The 20041-nt window shown below is 39.7% G+C and overlaps 2 protein-coding genes across 2 annotated transcripts in view; both read left to right on the top strand.

Moving 5' to 3' along the window:
• Positions 1 to 20041, top strand: part of XKR6 (XK related 6) — a 257290-nt gene that overhangs the window by 76005 nt on the left and 161244 nt on the right. The window lies entirely within an intron of this gene.
• On the top strand, positions 3800 to 4374 carry LOC120997187 (stathmin-1-A-like). Its single transcript, XM_040427172.1, has one exon. The coding sequence runs from the start codon at positions 3844 to 3846 to the stop codon at positions 4276 to 4278; it is 435 nt and encodes a 144-aa protein (XP_040283106.1). The 5' UTR covers positions 3800 to 3843; the 3' UTR covers positions 4279 to 4374.

Raw genomic sequence — 20041 nt, 5'->3', positions numbered from 1 at the left:
GAAAGTGACAAACTCAACCAGCCGTAAAGCCTGAAATGTCACTTCTCCCAGAACCTCTGATCCGGGCTGCAGGCTCAACCGTCGTTAGGCTTTTTTTTAACATCATATTTAAGTGTCTCATAATAGGTTATGTCAAAGTTAGATAGATAGATAGATAGATAATAGATAGATAATAGATAGATAGATAATAGATAGATAATAGATAAATAATAGATAGATAGATAATAGATAGATAATAGATAGATAATAGATAGATAGATAGATAGATAATAGATAGATAGATAATAGATAGATAATAGATAGATAGATAATAGATAAATAATAGATAGATAGATAATAGATAGATAGATAAATAATAGATAGATAATAGATAATAGATAATAGATAGATAATAGATAATAGATAGATAGATAGATAGATAATAGATAGATAATAGATAAATAATAGATATGAGATAGATAGATAGATAATAAATATTAGATAGATAGATAGATAATAAATATTAGATAGATAGATAATAGATAGATAGATATAGATAGATAGATAATAGATAGATAGATAATAGATAGATAATAGATAATAGATAGATAATAGATAGATAATAGATAGATAGATAATAGATAATAGATAGATAGATAATAGATAATAGATAGATAATAGATAGATAATAGATAGATAATAGATAGATAGATAATAGATAGATGATAGATAGATAATAGATAGATAATAGATAGATAGATAGATAGATAGATAGATAGATAATAGATAGATAGATAATAGATAGATAGATAATAGATAGATAGATAGATAATAGATAGATAATAGATAGATAGATAATAGATAGATAGATAATAGATATAGATAGATAATAGATAGATAATAGATAGATAGATAGATAGATGATAGATAAATAGATAGATAGATAGATAGATAATAGATAGATAATAGATAGATAGATAGATGATAGATAGATAGATAGATAATAGATAGATAATAGATAGATAGATAGATAGATAATAGATATATATATAGCATATGATACAAATTCCACGGCACTCCCATAAGTCATAGTTATTTGTTCGTTAATCACCAACACAACGTTTCGGTCCTCTCACTGGGACTTTTTTCAAGCAGTGCTTCACACATTTTTTTTACTACGACTTATGGGAGTGCCGTGGAATTTTTATCATATGCTATCTTTGGATAAAGGATTATCTCCATTTCATCTCTTTTTTGTAGATAGATAATGTGTAACACATAAGGCTACTTTCACACCAGCGTTTTTTCTGGATCCGCCAGGGTTCAGCAAAAACGCTTCCGTTACTGATAATACAACCGCCTGCATCCGTTATGAACAGATTCGGTTGTATTATGTTTAACATTGCCAAGACGGGCCCGTCATTAACTCCATTGAAACTCAATGGGGGACGGATCCATTTTCTTTTGTGTCTGATTGTGTCAGAGAAAACGGATCCGTCCTCATTGACTTGCATTGTGGGTCATGCCGGATCCGTCTTACTCCGCATCCCAGGACGGAAAGCAAACCGCAGCATGCTGCTCTCCGGTATGGGAATGGAACGGAATGCATTTTGGAGCGCTCCGTTTTGCTCAGTTACGTTTTGTCCCCATTGACAATGAATGGGGACAAAACCGAAGCGTTTTTTTTCCGGTATTGTGACCCTATGATGGATCTCAATACCGGGAAAAAAAAAAAACATGCTAATAGTTGATTTTTATCAATCAACAAAATTCAAAGTGAATGAAGAAAACAAATATGTAAATCAGATCAATATTCAGTGTGACCAACCTTTTGCCTTCAAAATGTACCCTTTCTTCAGGGTAAACTTGAAGGAATGTGGCATGGAAGTTGTTCCAGAATCCAGATACCTTGGAAAACTAACCACAGATCGAGGATGTAGGCTTTCTCAAATCCTTCTGTCTCTTCATGTTATCCCAGACAGACTGCATGATGTTGAGATCAGGACTCTGTGGGGGCCATATCATTGCTTCCAGGACTCCATGTGTTATAATAGTTTAAGAAGAAAACGGCTCCGGCACTGCCTTTTTGATTTATAACACCAATTACTTGATCTTGATTCATTCACTGACGAGAAATATTCCATTAATTGTTTATATGGTTGTTTAGTAATTTGTTTAATTTAAAGATTAATGTAATTCTTGTAACTGCAGAGGTTTTGCAGACTGAGAGTTTCAGAACACTTTGTTCTTCTAGGTTGGACAGTCTGGAGTAGTAGAAGTTTTCTCTTCTTGTATAGTTTTATAATTACACATTTAATGACTTCTACGAGAGGTGGAGTACTTGAAACTTAGGAGACTTACTATAATACTCCTTCCTATGCACGAAAAATATATCTGCTCTAATACTGCCCTTTGTACAAGAATATAATTACTATAATACTGTTCCTATGTACAAGAATATAACTACTATAATACTGCTCCTATGTATAAGAATATAACTACTATAATACTGCTCCTATGTACAAGAATATAACTGCTATAATACTGCTCCTATGTACAAGAATATAACTACTATAATACTGCTCCTATGTACAAGAATATAACTACTATAATACTGCTCCTATGTACAAGAATATAACTACTATAATACTGCTTCCTATGTACAAGACTATAACTACTATAATACTGCTCCTATGTACAAGAATATAACTACTATAATACTGCCTCCTATGTACAAGAATATAACTACTATAATACTGCTCCTATGTATAAGAATATAACTACTATAATACTACTCCTATGTACAAGAATATAACTACTATAATACTGCTCCTATGTACAAGAATATAACTACTATAATACTGCCTCCTATGTACAAGAATATAACTACTATAATACTGCTCCTATGTACACGAATATAACTACTATAATACTGCCTCCTATGTACAAGAATATAACTACTATAATATTGCCTCCTATGTACAAGAATATAACTACTATAATACTGCTCCTATGTACAAGAATATAACTACTATAATACTGCTCCTATGTACAAGAATATAACTACTATAATATTGCCTCCTATGTACAAGAATATAACTACTATAATACTGCTCCTATGTACAAGAATATAACTACTATAATACTGCCTCCTATGTACAAGAATATAACTACTATAATACTGCCTCCTATGTACAAGAATATAACTATTATAATACTGCTCCTATGTACAAGAATATAACTACTATAATACTGCTCCTATGTACAAGAATATAACTACTATAATACTGCTCCTATGTACAATAATATAACTACTATAATACTGCTCCTATGTACAAGAATATAACTACTATAATACTGCTACTATGTACAAGAATATAACTACTATAATACTGCTACTATGTACAAGAATATAACTACTATAATACTGCTCCTATGTACAAGAATATAACTACTATAATACTGCTCCTATGTACAAGAATATAACTACTATAATACTGCTCCTATGTACAAGAATATAACTACTATAATACTGCTCCTATGTACAGGAATATAACTACTATAATAATGCTCCTATGTACAAGAATATAACTACTATAATACTGCTACTATGTACAAGAATATAACTACTATAATACTGCTCCTATGTACAAGAATATAACTACTATAATACTGCTCCTATTTACAAGAATATAACTACTTTAATACTGCTCCTATGTACAAGAATATAACTACTATAATACTGCTCCTATGTACAAGAATATAACTACTATAATACTGCTCCTATGTACAAGAATATAACTACTATGGTATTCATCGGCAGAGACAGTCTCCCGTAGCTGAGCGACACTTGCACTTTCAGTCATGGCCGAAGCTGATATTAAGGTAAAAGAGCTGGAGAAGCGTGCCTCTGGTCAGGCATTTGAGCTGATCCTTAGCCCCCCATCTACTGATGCAGCTCCAGATATTGCGATTGCCTCCCCAAAGAAAAAGGAATGCTCATTAGAAGAAATTCAGAAGAAGCTGGAAGCAGCAGAAGAGAGGCGCAAGCTACACGAGGCTGAGATCTTAAAACAGCTTGCAGAGAAGAGAGAGCATGAAAAAGAAGTTCTGCAGAAAGCTAAAGAAGAAAACGACAACTTCAGCAAGATGGCCGAAGAAAAATTAACTTCTAAAATGGAAGCCATTAAAGAAAATAGAGAGGCCCAGATGGCAGCAAAACTGGAGAGATTGCGAGAACTGGAGAAGAATCGGGAAGAGATCAGAAAGGGAAAGGATTCCAAAGAAGCTGAAAATTGAGTTGCATCTGTGAAGGCCGCCCCAACGGTGCAAAGCTTATTCTGTCAGTGTGTCCCCCTCCCTATTCTGTATGTGTTTAGCAGCTGTAATGATGTAGACAGAGTCGCCTGTTACAGAGGAAGAGGTCACCAAAATAATAGGCTCCATGCCACTAGGGAAAAGCCCGGGCCCAGACGGCTTCCCAGTGGGCTATTATAAAAAATTCCTGAAAGAGCTAGCTCCCCACTTGGCTGCCTGGTGCAATGAGCTTCTGAAAGGTTCCCAGTTACATAAGCAATCCCTCGAGGCCACAGTTACTATACTCCCCAAACCAGGGAAAGATCCTAAGTTGTGTGGCAGCTATAGGCCAATTTCGTTGTTAAACGTCGACGTTAAAGTCTGGGCGAAACTCTTAGCAACCAGAATTGGTGCCCTTCTCCCTAAACTCATAAACCCTGAACAGACAGGTTTTGTACCTGGCAGGGAAGGCAGTCACAACTCGTGTAGAATCCTGTCCATCATGCAGCTAGCTATTAAAAAGAAAATTCCCCTGGTCCTGCTGGGTATAGACGCGGAGAAGGCCTTTGACCGGGTGAATTGGACCTATATGATGAGGACTTTACAAAAGTTTGGTTTTCCTCAACAGTTTAGGAATGCTATTATGTCACTGTATGGGGACCCTAGCGCCCGAATCAGAGTTAATGGTACTCTGTCTTCTCCCTTCCCCATAAGGAACGGGACGAGGCAGGGCTGCCCCTTATCACCTGCTTTGTACATTCTAGTAATGGAAACATTGCTACAAGCTATTAGAGAACACCCAGATATCAAAGGTATTAAATTGGAAAATAGTCCCATAGAACATCTTAATGCAGCATATGCAGATGACCTCTTGGTCATGGTGTCCAGCCCGGTCGAGGCCTTCCCGCGTCTGTTATCCCTGTTCGAGCAGTATGGACAGGTGTCCAACTTTAAAGTGAATCACTCCAAGTCAGAGGCAATGAATGTGTCTGCACCAGCCAATCAGATCAGTCTACTTAAATCTAGTACTCCCTTTATATGGCAAACGTCTCACCTGTCCTACCTGGGTATCAAAATTCCCCATAAATTGGATAAAACATTCCAACTAAATTATGCTGCATTACTGAAAGATATCCAACAGCAGTTACACACCCTACGGATCCCGTATGTATCGTGGATGGGTCGGAAGAACATGTTGAAAGCATTTATCATGCCTAGACTATTATATGCCATGCAGATGCTGCCTGTCTTTCTCCCCTCTTCCTTCTTTACGCAAATCAGACGACTCTTTAGCACGTTCCTTTGGAGGGGGAGGGGAGCGAGACTGGCACATCGCACGCTGATCTTAAGGAAAGTTCAAGGAGGTATGGCTTTACCTGATGCACAACTATATTATAAAGCCATACACCTGAAGAGGTGGTTACATATTCATGCCCCTTGGTCCAATATCTTAAGCAAAGAAATAGAGATCGCACAACTTGATAGGAAACAGAGAGCTGGTTTATGGGGCCTGAACTCCTCTTCACTACATACACATGTGCTGCTTAAAGGCACAGTAGGTGTTGTTAGACAACTAAATAAGGATAAAAGCCTGCTCCCTGCTCCGTCATCATTGATGCCAGCCGACCTTGCTCCATTCCTAGTTAGACCCAAGGCAGACAATGTACCGCCAATATGGAACAAAATGCACTCTTACACTATAGATGAATTTCTGGATGGGGCATCAAGTGCTCTTCATGACCAACACCCTATAAACAACGTCCTATCATCTTGTAACTTTCTAGATACCATTGAACTTAATTCTGTGAGTAAACCATTACTAAAAGACAGACAGAGCAAAACGGAAACCACTTGGTTTGAGAAGCTGATGCTTTTAGAGTCGCCCCCTAACAAACTAATTTCCAAACTATACTTGGCACTTAATGTCCAGAGCCCGGTTGGGATACCACATTATTTAAAAACTTGGGCCACAGAACTAGATATAGACTTCTCAGAAACCGATATTTTGCGTATCCACGCACACTCCCACGGATTCTCCAGATGTGTGAGAGTGCAAGAGCACTCATACAAACTATTAACTCAGTGGTATCACACCCCAAAACAATTATTCACTAAGGGGCTAAGTAGTTCTGACCTTTGCTGGAGATGTGGGGAGGAGAGTGGATCACAAACACATATATTTTGGTCATGTTCAAAAATACGAGAGTACTGGGAAGGAGTATCTGAAGTAATAGACAAAGTTCTGAATAGACATGTCCAGCTATTGCCAGAATTGGTGCTTCTCTGGCTTCCCACCTCAGGCCTGTCTCCATCTAAATCAAGCTTACCTACCCATCTAATACAAGCCGCGAGGCTTCTAATTCCACAGAAATGGCTCAGTAAAGATCCACCCACACTCCCACACTGGGAAATGAAAGTAGACCAGATATGTAGAATGGAGGAGCTGGCTGGTTGGGAAGGCAGACGGCATGAGAAATATCTTAAAACCTGGTCTCCGTGGTTGACATATAGGAACCAGGGAACAGATCTTCAAGTGCGTTAAGATGCTATGGAAGTAATCTATAAAGTTGCCTCATTATACTCTCAATACATGATCACCAATTCAACAAGGGCTGTTAGAGCATGTATAGATAAAGCATATATGAAAAGCATTTGAAACATGTGTGTCCAGGAGGGTCTCCTCTGGGGGCCTCATTACCCCAGTTCTCTCCCAGTCCAGGTTAAGGGACTGTTGTTCCTTTTTCCTTCCCCCTGTGTCCCCCTTTTCTGATTGGAACTTTTCCTTCTCCTACGGATGATGGCGGTAGGAGCAAATAGCAGTTCATCTCAGAAAACATGGTTGTCTAGGGTCGGCTGCCGTATATACTTCTTAATAAAGCTTGCATACGTAAGATACAATTAGGCTACGGGGCAAGACACTTCACAGGATCTGGGTAGCCGTAATATCTGTTGTACGACACTTATAATGTTAAATCTTATGACGATATAATCCAATGCACATTACAATGGAATGCATGCTTTACTCATAGTTAAGTACGCTATAATTGTGATGCCTTTGTCTTGTATGACAAAATGTGAAAATTGGAATGTTCCGATATTGTTTCTATTCTGCTACTTTTTCAATAAAAAAGAAATTTGACAAAGAATATAACTACTATAATACTGCTCCTATGTACAAGAATATAACTACTATAATACTGCTCCTATGTACAAGAATATAACTACTATAATACTGCTCCTATGTACAAGAATATAACTACTATAATACTGCTCCTATGTACAAGAATATAACTACTAAAATACTGCTCCTATGTACAAGAATATAACTACTATAATACTGCCTCCTATGTATAAGAATATAACTACTATAATACTGTCTCCTATGTACAAGAATATAACTACTATAATACTGCTCCTATGTACAAGAATATAACTACTATAATACTGCTCCTATGTACAAGAATATAACTACTATAATACTGCCTCCTATATACAAGAATATAACTACTATAATACTGCTCCTATGTACAAGAATATAACTACTATAATACTGCTCCTATGTACAAGAATATAGTTACTATAATACTGCTCCAATGTACAAGAATATAACTACTATAATACTGCCTCCTATGTACAAGAATATAACTACTATAATACTGCTCCTATCTACAAGAGTATAACTACTATAATACTGCTCTATGTACAAGAATATAACTACTATAATACTGCCTCCTATGTACAAGAATATAACTACTATAATACTGCCCCTTTGTACAAGAATATACCTACTATAATACTGCTCTATGTACAAGAATATAACTACTATAATACTGCTCCTATGTACAAGAATATAACTACTATAATACTGTCCCTTTGTACAAGAATATAACTACTATAATACTGCTCTATGTACGAGAATATAACTACTATAATACTGCTCCTATGTACAAGAATATAACTACTATAATACTGCCTCCTATGTACAAGAACATAACTACTATAATACTGTCTACTATGTACAAGAATATAACTACTATAATACTGCTCCTATGTACAAGAATATAACTACTATAATACTGCTCTATGTACGAGAATATAACTACTATAATACTGCTCCTATGTACAAGAACATAACTACTATAATACTGTCTACTATGTACAAGAATATAACTACTATAATACTGCTCCTATGTACAAGAATATAACTACTATAATACCGCTCCTATGTACAAGAACATAACTACTATAATACTGCCTACTATGTACAAGAATATAACTACTATAGTACTACTCCTATGTACAAGAATATAACTACTATAATACTGCTTCTATGTACAAGAATATAACTACTATAATACTGCTCCTATGTACAAGAATATAACTACTATAATACTACTCCTATGTACAAGAATATAACTACTATAATACTGCTCCTATGTACAAGAATATAACTACTATAATACTGCCTCCTATGTACAAGAATATAACTACTATAATACTGCTCCTATGTACAAGAATATACAGTAACTACTATAATACTGCTCCTATGTACAAGAATATAACTACTATAATACTGCTCCTATGTACATGGATATAACTACTATAATACTGCCTCCTATGTACAAGAGTATAACTACTATAATACTGCTCCTATGTACATGGATATAACTACTATAATACTGCCTCCTATGTACAAGAATATAACTACGATAATACTGCTCCTATGTACAAGAATATAACTACGATAATACTGCTCCTATGTATACATATGTAAGGAGTCCTTGAATCTGAAGGCAACTGATTTCCCTATAGTGGCTCTCCCCATAAACTGGTAATGTGGAGTTTATCACTTGCTTATGTTGGTTCACCTAGTCTTACACCAAATCCTTGACTATAACTGCTGACAGTTTCTCTCAATGTCCTGCATTTCAAGCTTCTGTCTCTCATACATTTACAGTCTATTATGGAACACTACAACTACTTCTCAGGTCCACTCCACAGTGGTTCACGCACTCAGAAAGTAGGAATGCCTTCTTACTTTAACCCTGACTGTCGCTACACCACCCCTCCAACTGTGTACTCTACTGAGTCCAGAACCTAGTTCAGAATTTTGCCACATCTTATGCCTGGAGGGCAACTACACCTCACTGTAGTTATCTTTTTGGCCCATAATGACAGGGATTTCTCTTCCCAACAGGACCTAACTACAGCCTTCCTTAGTTTCAGAACAATAATAGTTACTCGGCTACTGGTTCCTTTACCAGGCTGAATGTTCCCACTGCCCCAGTAAATTCTTTAGAGCAAACCACTTGGGCTGATGACACACTTCAGCCAGCCAACCTCTAATACGACCTAAGTCTATCAGCCCTTAGAATCAGAACTGGTCATTTTTAGCTCACCCTCCACTCCTTGGCACACGTTCCAGGCCTTGCTTGGCAAAGCAGCCATACTTTTCTCCTCTCATAGACTCACTCTTGGCAGGTAAGGTCCACACAGGCCTGCTTCATGATTTCCCAGCTCCGATTCACCAACTCCACAGCTACAAACCTCAGTCTGCATTTCATCTCCGAAACGGAACAAGTTTGCTTCCATAGTCAAGCAGGTCCAGGATGGTACTTCACCCAGATCCCTAGTACATGGGTCTAATAGCAGCACCGCACACATGGCAGCACCGCACACCCTTCACTTGCATTCTTTGCCAATTGCGTCAAAACGTCTTCTTCCCCCTCCTATCACTGTGGTGGTGAAGGTTATCAGTGTCAACCACAAAGAACATACATAGCTGCAAATGGAGGTACTCATTTCACCCTGCTTAAAAACTGCTCATATTCTTCAAAGATCACCCTGCAGTATCATCATTGATGGGCTTTAGATCAATATCTATGGAAAGTTAATGGCATCCCCATCTTTCCACAGTGTTTATTATTCACATTGGTTTGATTTTCAGTTTCTTCTCAGCAGGACAAGGTTTATAAGAAGAGACATCTTATGGGCCAAAAAATGATTGATCTTACTAACACACTTCATAATGGTTCCAGGCTAGGACATAATAATGGCCACCAAAGGTCCAAGCAGAAGATAACCCCCTATGGTAGTGGCTTTGGAACCATTAGGATATGTTTAGGATATATTTCTCATGGGATTAGTCACAAGTAACGTACAGGACCTTATTGATGAAGCATGTCCTTTATATAATTTAGGTGGGTCCTCGGATTAATCTCCTTTGGTGGACCCAAGGAGCCCAAGTTCGACACTGCCTCCAACCTCATTAAAGTGTTTTTTCCACCATAGTAAGAGACCATGCCCATCAGTCATATAGTAATGACACTAGGACACTACGTATGTTATCACTCTTCAGTAGGAGTCAGATTTTTCAATCCTTACCAAACCCTAAAATGAAGGGGCAACAATTTTCCCCCTACTCTGACCTTTTGTACAAACTGTGCCACTCCATGCCTAGCCTTAAATCACTGGGGCTTTTTCTTTCCTTACCTTCATCTATGGATTGGTCCCCTGGAGGAGATCATTCTGAGGACACACCCTCCAGGCATACATTATGCATATCTGTGTTTAATTGCATTGTAAACTTAGTCATTTAAAACTGGACTTACCTTTGCCTTGACCTATTTTTAACTCTGGTACTCTTGGATCATATGCTGTGGTTAAACAGGTTCTTTTCGGAAGACAACCCATTTTCTTATACCATATTAGTGCAAATGGACTTCATCGTGTTGAGTTCCTCACCAGGACCTCCATCTAGAGCGACTAACTATAAGCAACTCTACTGGACCAGTTTCAACCCCAGTTATCTTATCTCCATCAGCAGATAATTTGTGCAGTCCATAAGCTATAAATGTCTACGATCGGTGGTAGATTATCTGAGTGTTTTGGTTAGCTGTTCATGGCTCGGGGGGTCCATGGCCACCCAAAGCGACCATCAATTTCAGACTTTAATGTTGGTTCCCTAGTGATAACTGTACCTCACTGGGAATCAGCCATGACATCCTTAGCCTGGGTGTTGCACCCAGAGGTGGGGAATGCAGAATTCAGTCTAGAGCAGTCACTGATAGGCTTGTTTTTTTAAACCCCTCCCCCCCCCCCCCCCCAAGGATTAGCAAGAGAGTAAAACAAGACAGAGTCTGAACCAGGCAGCCAAAACAGCAGACTATGGGTTAAACCAGAAACAATCTGAGGAGTCAAAGCCAGAAGAAACAGTTAAAGACTACTCAACAGAAAAGGTGTTATACCAGAATGTAGCCAAGGTCAGTACACAGAAAGGTCCAAAAGAAATGTAGCTCTGTTTTAGGATCCTAGAACAAAAAGGAGCCAGGACAAAATCAGAGACAAAAACAAACATCAAATGCCAGACTTAAAGGCTATGTACACCTTTGGGGGCAATTTTTTTTATGATTGTATCTTACTCATTTTGGGCTAAAATCATGTTTTCAATTAGTCTTTATTAAAAATATTCAGCTGTTCTGTCACAAAGGGTTAACTGTTTGTCCAGCTGTGTGAATCTTACTTTCACTATTTAAACCACATTCTTATAAGTAAGATAAGAATTTAGTTGTGATAAGTGTTTAGGACAGGGATCAGCAACACTCCAGCTGTGGTGAAACTACAACTCCCAGCATGCACACTTGTTTGGCTGTTCTCAGAACTCCCATAGAAGCGAATGAAGCATGCTGGGAGCTGTAGTTTCACAACAGCTGGAGTGCAAGAGGTTGCTGACCTCTGGTTTAGGAGGACAGAGATAAGTAGCCGTCAGTTGAGCTGCCTGACGGGAAACACCAAAAATATAGAGAATCTCAAGGCTGTACAGAGAAAGGGGCTCACAATTTTTAATAAAGACCAATTTAAAAAAATATTTTTTTTAGCTCAAAATGATTGCAATGCAATAATTGCCCTCAAAGGTGTACATAGTCTTTAAATGAAAGAAAACAGAGATTTTGAGCAGCTCTCACCTGCCAGGGATTCCACTGTTATAGCACGGAACAACTCCTTCACCCGAATCAGGAGAAATACGGAAGTATAGAGAAAAAGAGGTTTTGTCCAGCTTGTGGTTGTGGTAATCCAAAGGCTTCTTTATTGAATATTCAGTATAAAATCCAGGTACAGAAAGCAGAGTCTACATGTTTCGGGCACAATGCAATCTTAGCCCTTACTCATGACTGATAGTCTTTAAATCCTCCACCTGGCTCTGGGATTGGACACCAAGACAAAAATCTGATTTGCTTGGTGTTCAGGCTAACAGATAGGTTGACCAGCCAGAGATTGGCTAGTCAACATAGGAACCCTGCTAAAACTGTTGTGCATTGGATCATGGCTAGGTTAGTTCCTGGCAGGATCAATCCCAGTCATTTGAGGGCTACTTTTCGAGATGGTAAGATGGAATCGTAGACCATAGTCTTCCAAGTAGTACTATGACTGTGATCAATTGGCAATTGTATTTTCTAGTCTCAGGTAATGATAGTTTTGTGCTTTTGTTTCCTGTGGGCATTTCCACCACCGCAGCTTGAGTTCGGTCTCTACAGTAACTTTCCCGGGAAGGAGAATAATATGTGTGGGTGTAGAGTACTTTGTAGCTCTGAGCTGTTTTGCCGTCCCCCTGTCGATTCTTTGTGTATGCACCTGGATTATCTTGCCATGTCTACATGACCCTTTTTAGATGATGTCCAACATGGGGCCCAACATTCAGGATTTCTGCCGATCAGTTGTTTGAGGTGACAACAGCTTTATGGTCAGTGCTGCAGCCTCCTTGCAGCTTACCCTAGGCCAGTGCTGTCATGTTCATCAGTCACGTGGTCTAGGCGCAGCTCAGTCCTATTCAATTGGGGGACCAAGCACAGCCGCTATCAAATGAACTGCACAGTGCTTGCTAAATTATGAGGAGGCCATGATGCTCAAAAGAGCTTTGCGGTCTCCTCAAATAGTTGATTATCAGGGGTCCTGGGTGTCGGATCCCCAACGATCAGATACTGATGATCTATCCTGAAGTCATAAGTATAAAACACTCGGAAAACCCCTTTAATAGCCTATGTGGTGGTTTCTGAGATGACCCCACCACTAAGGCCTCTTTCACACTTGCGTTGTCCGGATCCGGCGTGTACTCCACTTGCCGGAATTACACTCCGGATCCGGAAAAACGCAAGTGTACTGAAAGCATTTGAAGACGGAACCGTCTTCCAAATGTGTTCAGTGTTACTATGGCACCCAGGACGCTATTAAAGTCCTGGTTGCCATAGTAGGAGCGGGGAGCGGGGGAGCGGTATACTTACAGTCCGTGCGGCTCCGGGGGCGCTCCAGAATGACGTCAGAGCGCCCCATGCGCATGGATGACGTGTCCATGTGATCACATGATCCATGCGCTTGGGGCACCCTGACGTCACTCTGGAGCGCCCGGGGAGCCGCACGGACGGTAAGTATACTGCTCCCCCGCTCCCCGCTACACTTTACCATGGCTGCCAGGACTTTAGCGTCCTGGGAGCCATGGTAACCATTCAGAAAAAGCTAAATGTCGGCTCCGGCAATGCGCCGAAACGACGTTTAGCTTAAGGCCGGATCCGGATCAATGCCTTTCAATGGGCTTTAATTCCGGATCCGGCCTTGCGGCAAGTGTTCCGGATTTTTGGCCGGAGCAAAAAGCGCAGCATGCTGCGGTATTTTCTCCGGCCAAAAAACGTTCCGTTCCGGAACTGAAGACATCCTGATGCATCCTGAACGGATTTCACTCCATTCAGAATGCATTGGGATAATCCTGATCAGGATTCTTCCGGCATAGAGCCCCGACGACGGAACTCTATGCCGGAAGACAAGAACGCAGGTGTGAAAGAGCCCTAACATGAAAATTAAATAAAAAAAAGGAGTCTGTCAGAAGTTTTGACCATGAAAAACTGCTGATAGCACTAGGTAGGGGCTAGGAAGAGCACATTCCTTTTGTGGAGTTTTTATTATCTGGGGTAGTGAGCATATGAAGTTTTATTCTGACAAGTTCTGCTTGTGCAAATGTCCAGGAGGCATAGTTTTAATGTGAAGTGCATTGAACTGTTCATAGCTCCTCCTCTTTGCTACGAGGGACAGCTGTAGTGATCTCCTGGTTAGAAGCTACAGTTGTCACTCATGACAGTTGTGAGGGGCTGTGAGCAGCTCAATTCAGACAGCATAAAGCACTTCACAGTGAAGCTCCCCCTCCAGGGCACTTGAAGGAGCAGAACTTGGCAGAATACAACTTCATATTCACTCTAATCTTCATGAAAGCTCCACACAAGGTACAGTTAGGTCCGTATATATTTGGACACTGACACAAATTTTGTTTTCATTACCTGTTTAATAAAACATATTCAAGTTATAGTTATATAATGAACATGGACATAAAGTCCAGACTTTTAGCTTTCATTTGAGGATATCCACATTAAAATTGGATGAAGGGTTTAGGAGTTTCAGCTCCTTTACATGTGGCACCCTGTTTTAAAGGGACCAAAAGTAATCGGACAAATGACTCAAAGGCTGTTTCATGGGCAGGTGCGGGCAATTCCTTCATTAAGTCATTCTCAATTAAGCACATAAAAGGCCTGGAGTTGATTTGAGGTGTGGTGCTTGTATTTTGAAGATTTTGCTGAGAAGTAAACATGCGGTCAAAGGAGCTCTCCATGCAGGTGAAACAAGCCATCCTTCATCTGCGAAAACAGAAAAAAACATCTGAGAAATTGCTACAGTATTAGGAGTGGCAAAATCTACAGTTTGTTACACCCTGAGCAAGAAAGAAAGCACTGGTGACCTCAACAATGCAAAAAGACCTGGACGCCCATGGAAGACAACAGTGGTGGATGATCGCAGAATAATTACCATAGTGAAGAGAAACCCCTTCACAACACCCGACCAAGTGACCAACACTCTCCAGGGTATAGGCGTATCAATATCCAAATCTACCATAAAAAGAAGACTGCAAGAATGTAAATACAGAGGGTTCACTGCACGGTGCAAGGCTAGATTGGACTTTGCTAAAAAAACATCTTAAAAAAGCAGCACACTTCTGGAAGAACATTCTTTGGACAGATGAAACCAAGATCAACCTCTACCAAGAAAAAAGTATGGCGAAGGCATGCTACAGCTCATGATCCAAAGCATACCACATCATCTGTAAAACATGGCGGAGGCAGTGTGATGGCTTGGGCATGCATGGCTGCCAGTGGCACTGGGCCCCTAGTGTTTATTGATGATGTGACACAGGACAGAAGCAGCCGGATGAATTCTGGAGTTTTCAGAGACATACTGTGTGCTCAAATGCAGCCAAACTGACTGGTTGGCGTTTCATAATACAGATGGACAATGACCCAAAACATAAAGCCAAAGAAACCCAGGAGTTTATTAAATCAAAGAAGTGGAATATTCTAGAATGGCCGAGTCAGTCACTGGATCTGAACCCAATAGAGCATTTCACTTGTTAAAGACTAAACTTCAGACAGAAAGGCCACAAACAAACAGCAACTGCTGCAGTAAAGGCCTGGTCGAGCATTAAAGAGGAGGAAACACAGCGTCTGGTGATGTCCATGAGTTCAAGACTTCAGGCAGTCATTGCCAACAAAGGGGTTTCAACCAAGTATTAGAAATTAACATTTTATTTACAATTATTTAATTTGTCCAATTACTTTTGAGCCCCTGAAATAAAGAGATTGAGTTTAAAAAATGCTTTAGTTCCTTTACATTTTTATGCAGTCATTTTTTTCAACCCACTGGATTAAAGCTGAAAGTCTGAACTTCAACTGCATCTGAATTGTTTTGTTCAAAATCCATTGTGGTAATTAACAGAACAAAAATTAGAAAAATGTTGTTTGTCCTGCTCTCCCCAGCCTAGTGTGACAGCGGTTTGGCATGATCAGATCTGCTGACAGACTCCATTTAGGCCTGTTTAGAGCAAAAGGGACTTCCTTATTGCCTCAAGTTATCCTATTTACTAGCATCATTGGAGTAGTTGCTCTGCAAATGCAAAGTCTGGGTTAGGTGATTACCCTGCTCAGCCTGGTTAGTTTGGGGAGGATTATTTTGATTGGTTAGCTTTCCTTTAAATGTTTGTTTTCTCTTCTTTTGTTGCCGAGTATAGTGTGCGCTGTGTGCATTTGTATCCTGAATCCTTGCATTCCTAGTATCCTGTTCTATTTGTGTTGTATCAGTGTAGCTTGGGATCTGTTGTCCTTCTGCCTTTCCTTGCTGCCGGCATTGAGGCATTGAAGTTTGTTTTTTTCCCTGTGAATTCAGTTTATTGTGTGTTTGCCTAGTTTGGTTTTTGAATTGCCTCTGGAGGCCTTGTTGGGTTTAGGGTATATTGCTAATCATGGTTAGAGTCTATTAGTTTCTTTATTTCTGTTCTCTGCTATTCATCTGCTCTCTACCATGCCTTCCATCACCATCTCACATCTGCTAATCTAACATATCCTTCAACCTCTTGCCATCATTTGGTTCCTGTCATCTATTGGTGAGTTTACGTCTATGTGCTATTTGACCACCGCACATAAAATGATTCCTGTGACAGAGCCCACCCTACTGTAAGTTTAAGGGGTATATGAGTAATATGGGAAGACACAATTAGTACCTATAGGTACTTTAGGGTGTTTTATTTTTCCAAAGATGTGATTTTCATATGACTTTGCTTTTGCCCCGAGTCTCAGTGATGTAAAAGATATATATGCCAAATTTCAAAAAGATTGGATAATATTTAGGGGTCGTACACATTGATCACTTTTATTACTACTCTCACTCCTGTACCTGGGAGGTTGGTCTAAAAGCGACTTCAGTTTCAGGATCCCAGGGGCTCTGCATCAAGTAAGGTGAATGGCAAAGGCAATATATGCACTTAATATTGTCCTCTTCACTAAACAGTTTAATATTCCTCAACGAGAATTGAAAATAATGAAACGGGTTGCACATTTTGTCAGCCTCATATATGTTCGCTTTTTGCCCGAGGCAATTTTAAGCCGATGGAGTCCAAAGAATGCTTTGGATATGCTACAGCTTCTGACCACTTACCCAGATGCACACGTAAAAAAAAGTGCTCTCACAGTTGCTAATAGACACCTTTGGTATCTGTCAGAAACAAACGTAGGATTGGCTTTTTTGGACGAACATATTACTCAGGCTGTTAAGTAAAATGTGACTTAAAATTTTGAAACCAAACCTGCAAAGAAAACGATTAGAGGGTAAAAACCTAGTTTTTGAAGGAAAAGACCTCAGCCATTTCGTTACTAATAAAACAAAGACGTTCTTTGAATTGTTTGAGATCCAGGACGTGACAGAATACTGCAGTGATTCTCTAAGAAGCCATGTGAACGCTCTTAAGGTGGTCAATGACCGCAGAAAGAGGAATTGCTCTGATAAAAAAGTTTAACGAATCGGTCAGGGACGAACAACAAAAACAATTCATGTTGAGGGTAGTCGAGCATCACAGAAAAGTCGTCACCAAATTAACAGAAGAAGGGATTGCATCGTTCAAAGTTGATTAATATAGCACATGTTTTGCCTGTCATACTACCTATTAATCTTAGTGTCTAGTTTTAATATTATTTTAAGTTTGTGATTTCTAGTTTTCCCAATAAAAGTAATAGTATTTTTTGCCTACTTTTACAAAACTGATCAAAGTGTGCAACCTCTAAATATTATCCAATCTTCTTGAAATTTGTATATATATCTTTTATATCACTGAGATATATATCTGTATATCACTGCTACAAGTGAAGTCAAGTTCTGCAGTCTTGTTTACAACCGGCATGAATGAATGAATGAATAACTTGTATAGCGCTACAATTGTGAACTGAATCGCCTCAAGGCACTTTTGCAGCAATTGTCTGCCTGTGCCTTCAGAAGAGGTAGGTCTTGAGCTTCTTCCTGAAGGCCAGATGGTTTTCTTCTAAACGGATCTTCGCGGGTAGAGTGTTCCATAGCCGGGGTCCTTGGACTGCGAACCTTCGTTCGCCTTTTGATTTGTAACGGGTCTTAAGGATAAGTAGGAGGTTCTGGTTGGCTGACCGGAGGGAGCGACCTGGGGTGTAGTGCTTTATTTATGCATCATTACAAAGGCGTGAGATCTTCATAGACAAATAGTAAGGACCATATTGAAGATCTCCTACGTGGCACCACCATGGGATGTCATAGTTTCTTAGATGTAGTGCACATCTAACTTTTGCCTTTTTCCATTTATCTGCATGCCCTTTGGGTCCCTTATTTATAACCTTGGCTTGTCGGATAACTCTCCCCTGATGCTCCCTCTGCCCTCTCACAGCATACACAGAGAGAGACTGCAGCTTCATTACATCCCTCTCCCTTCTATTTCCTGTTTTTACTGCAGACAGACTTTTTTGGAGACTGATGAGATTTCCAGAGATCCTGCAGGAACGGAGAAATGGTTCTGCAGGCTGCAGGAAGGTGAGGAGGATACTTCCTTCCCCCTAATCAAAGATAAGTTTTTATTTATTACACCATGTATGCAAAAAAAATTATAACAATAGGTACAATCCCTTTGATTTGGGAGCTGCTACCGCTCCGGAGACCCTCGGCAAAGAACTTTGGGAAGTTGCTGCCTGATCAGTTTCTTTTTTGCCAGCTGCTAAAGTGAAAATGTAGCATTACATAGCTACCATTCAGATGAATAACCATCCCTCTACATGCCGGAAGTAGAAGTTCCTGACTGATAGTGGCCTTCTTCTTTGTCTTATTTAGTGGGATCTCGATGGGACCCTAATAGTCATACAGTGACAATCAAGAAAATGGTGAGCTTCCAACGTTGCAGCCACCTGCAAGACCACCAGGATACTGTATATCTATATCGTCGCTTCCACCAGCTGATAATAGAGAGAAATAGTTTAAGGTTGATAGATGTTAAGCTTGGTGTTCTTTCAGAACAGAATAAACATGTTGCAAACATGAAGAGGATGGCCAAGCAACTGCATGGCGGCATGTAAAACCGTCCCGGCCATTGATATAACACTCCTCCTTGTTCTGTAAAAGCTACAGTTAGCGGAGAAAGGATATGCGGCGCCCTCTCCACTGATCTGGAAAATGTATGAATCAGAAACCATTATGTGTATGAAGATTGCTAACTTCCTCTGCTGCCTCTTCGTGATGTACAAGAAGAAAAAAGTACTAATAAAAGCTCCAGCGAGGTCACAGATTTCAGTGGAGAGGGAATAGCCTGCGGCAGAGTCATTCTGTGTGGCTGCTGAATAGCGGGATGACATGTACTGAGGCTCTCGGGAATACGCTGCCTCCATCCTGACGCTTGTGGGATCCGACTCCTTCCACTCCTTCTCTGCTCATTATTAGTGTCACATCATTAGTGATCAGTGGGAGGCGGCAGGACAGATAGTGGAGGCTGGTGCTCCGGGCATGACCGGGCTGTAGTATACATCCATTTATAGTAGCTTGTGTGATCTGTCTATTGACTACCTCCTATCTATCTATCTATCTATCTATCTATCTATCTATCTATCTATCTATCTATCTGCTAATTGTGCTCAACATTATATGTGTAAGAAGGACTGTGCACATATATTACATTACTTATCCTGTACTGATCCTGGTTACATCCTGTATTATACTCCAGAGCTGCACTCACTATTCTGCTGGTGCAGTCACTGTGTACATACATTACAATACTTATCCTGTACTGATCCTGGTTACATCCTATATTATACTCCAGAGCTGTACTCACTATTCTGCTGGTGGAGTCACTATGTACATACATTACTTATCCTGTACTGATCCTGAGTTACATCCT

The sequence above is a fragment of the Bufo bufo genome, chromosome 4 (genome assembly GCF_905171765.1).
Source record: "Bufo bufo chromosome 4, aBufBuf1.1, whole genome shotgun sequence".
NCBI lineage: Eukaryota > Metazoa > Chordata > Amphibia > Anura > Bufonidae > Bufo > Bufo bufo.
Note: the sequence above shows the minus strand (reverse complement) of the source record. Positions and strands in the feature narration are given on the sequence as shown.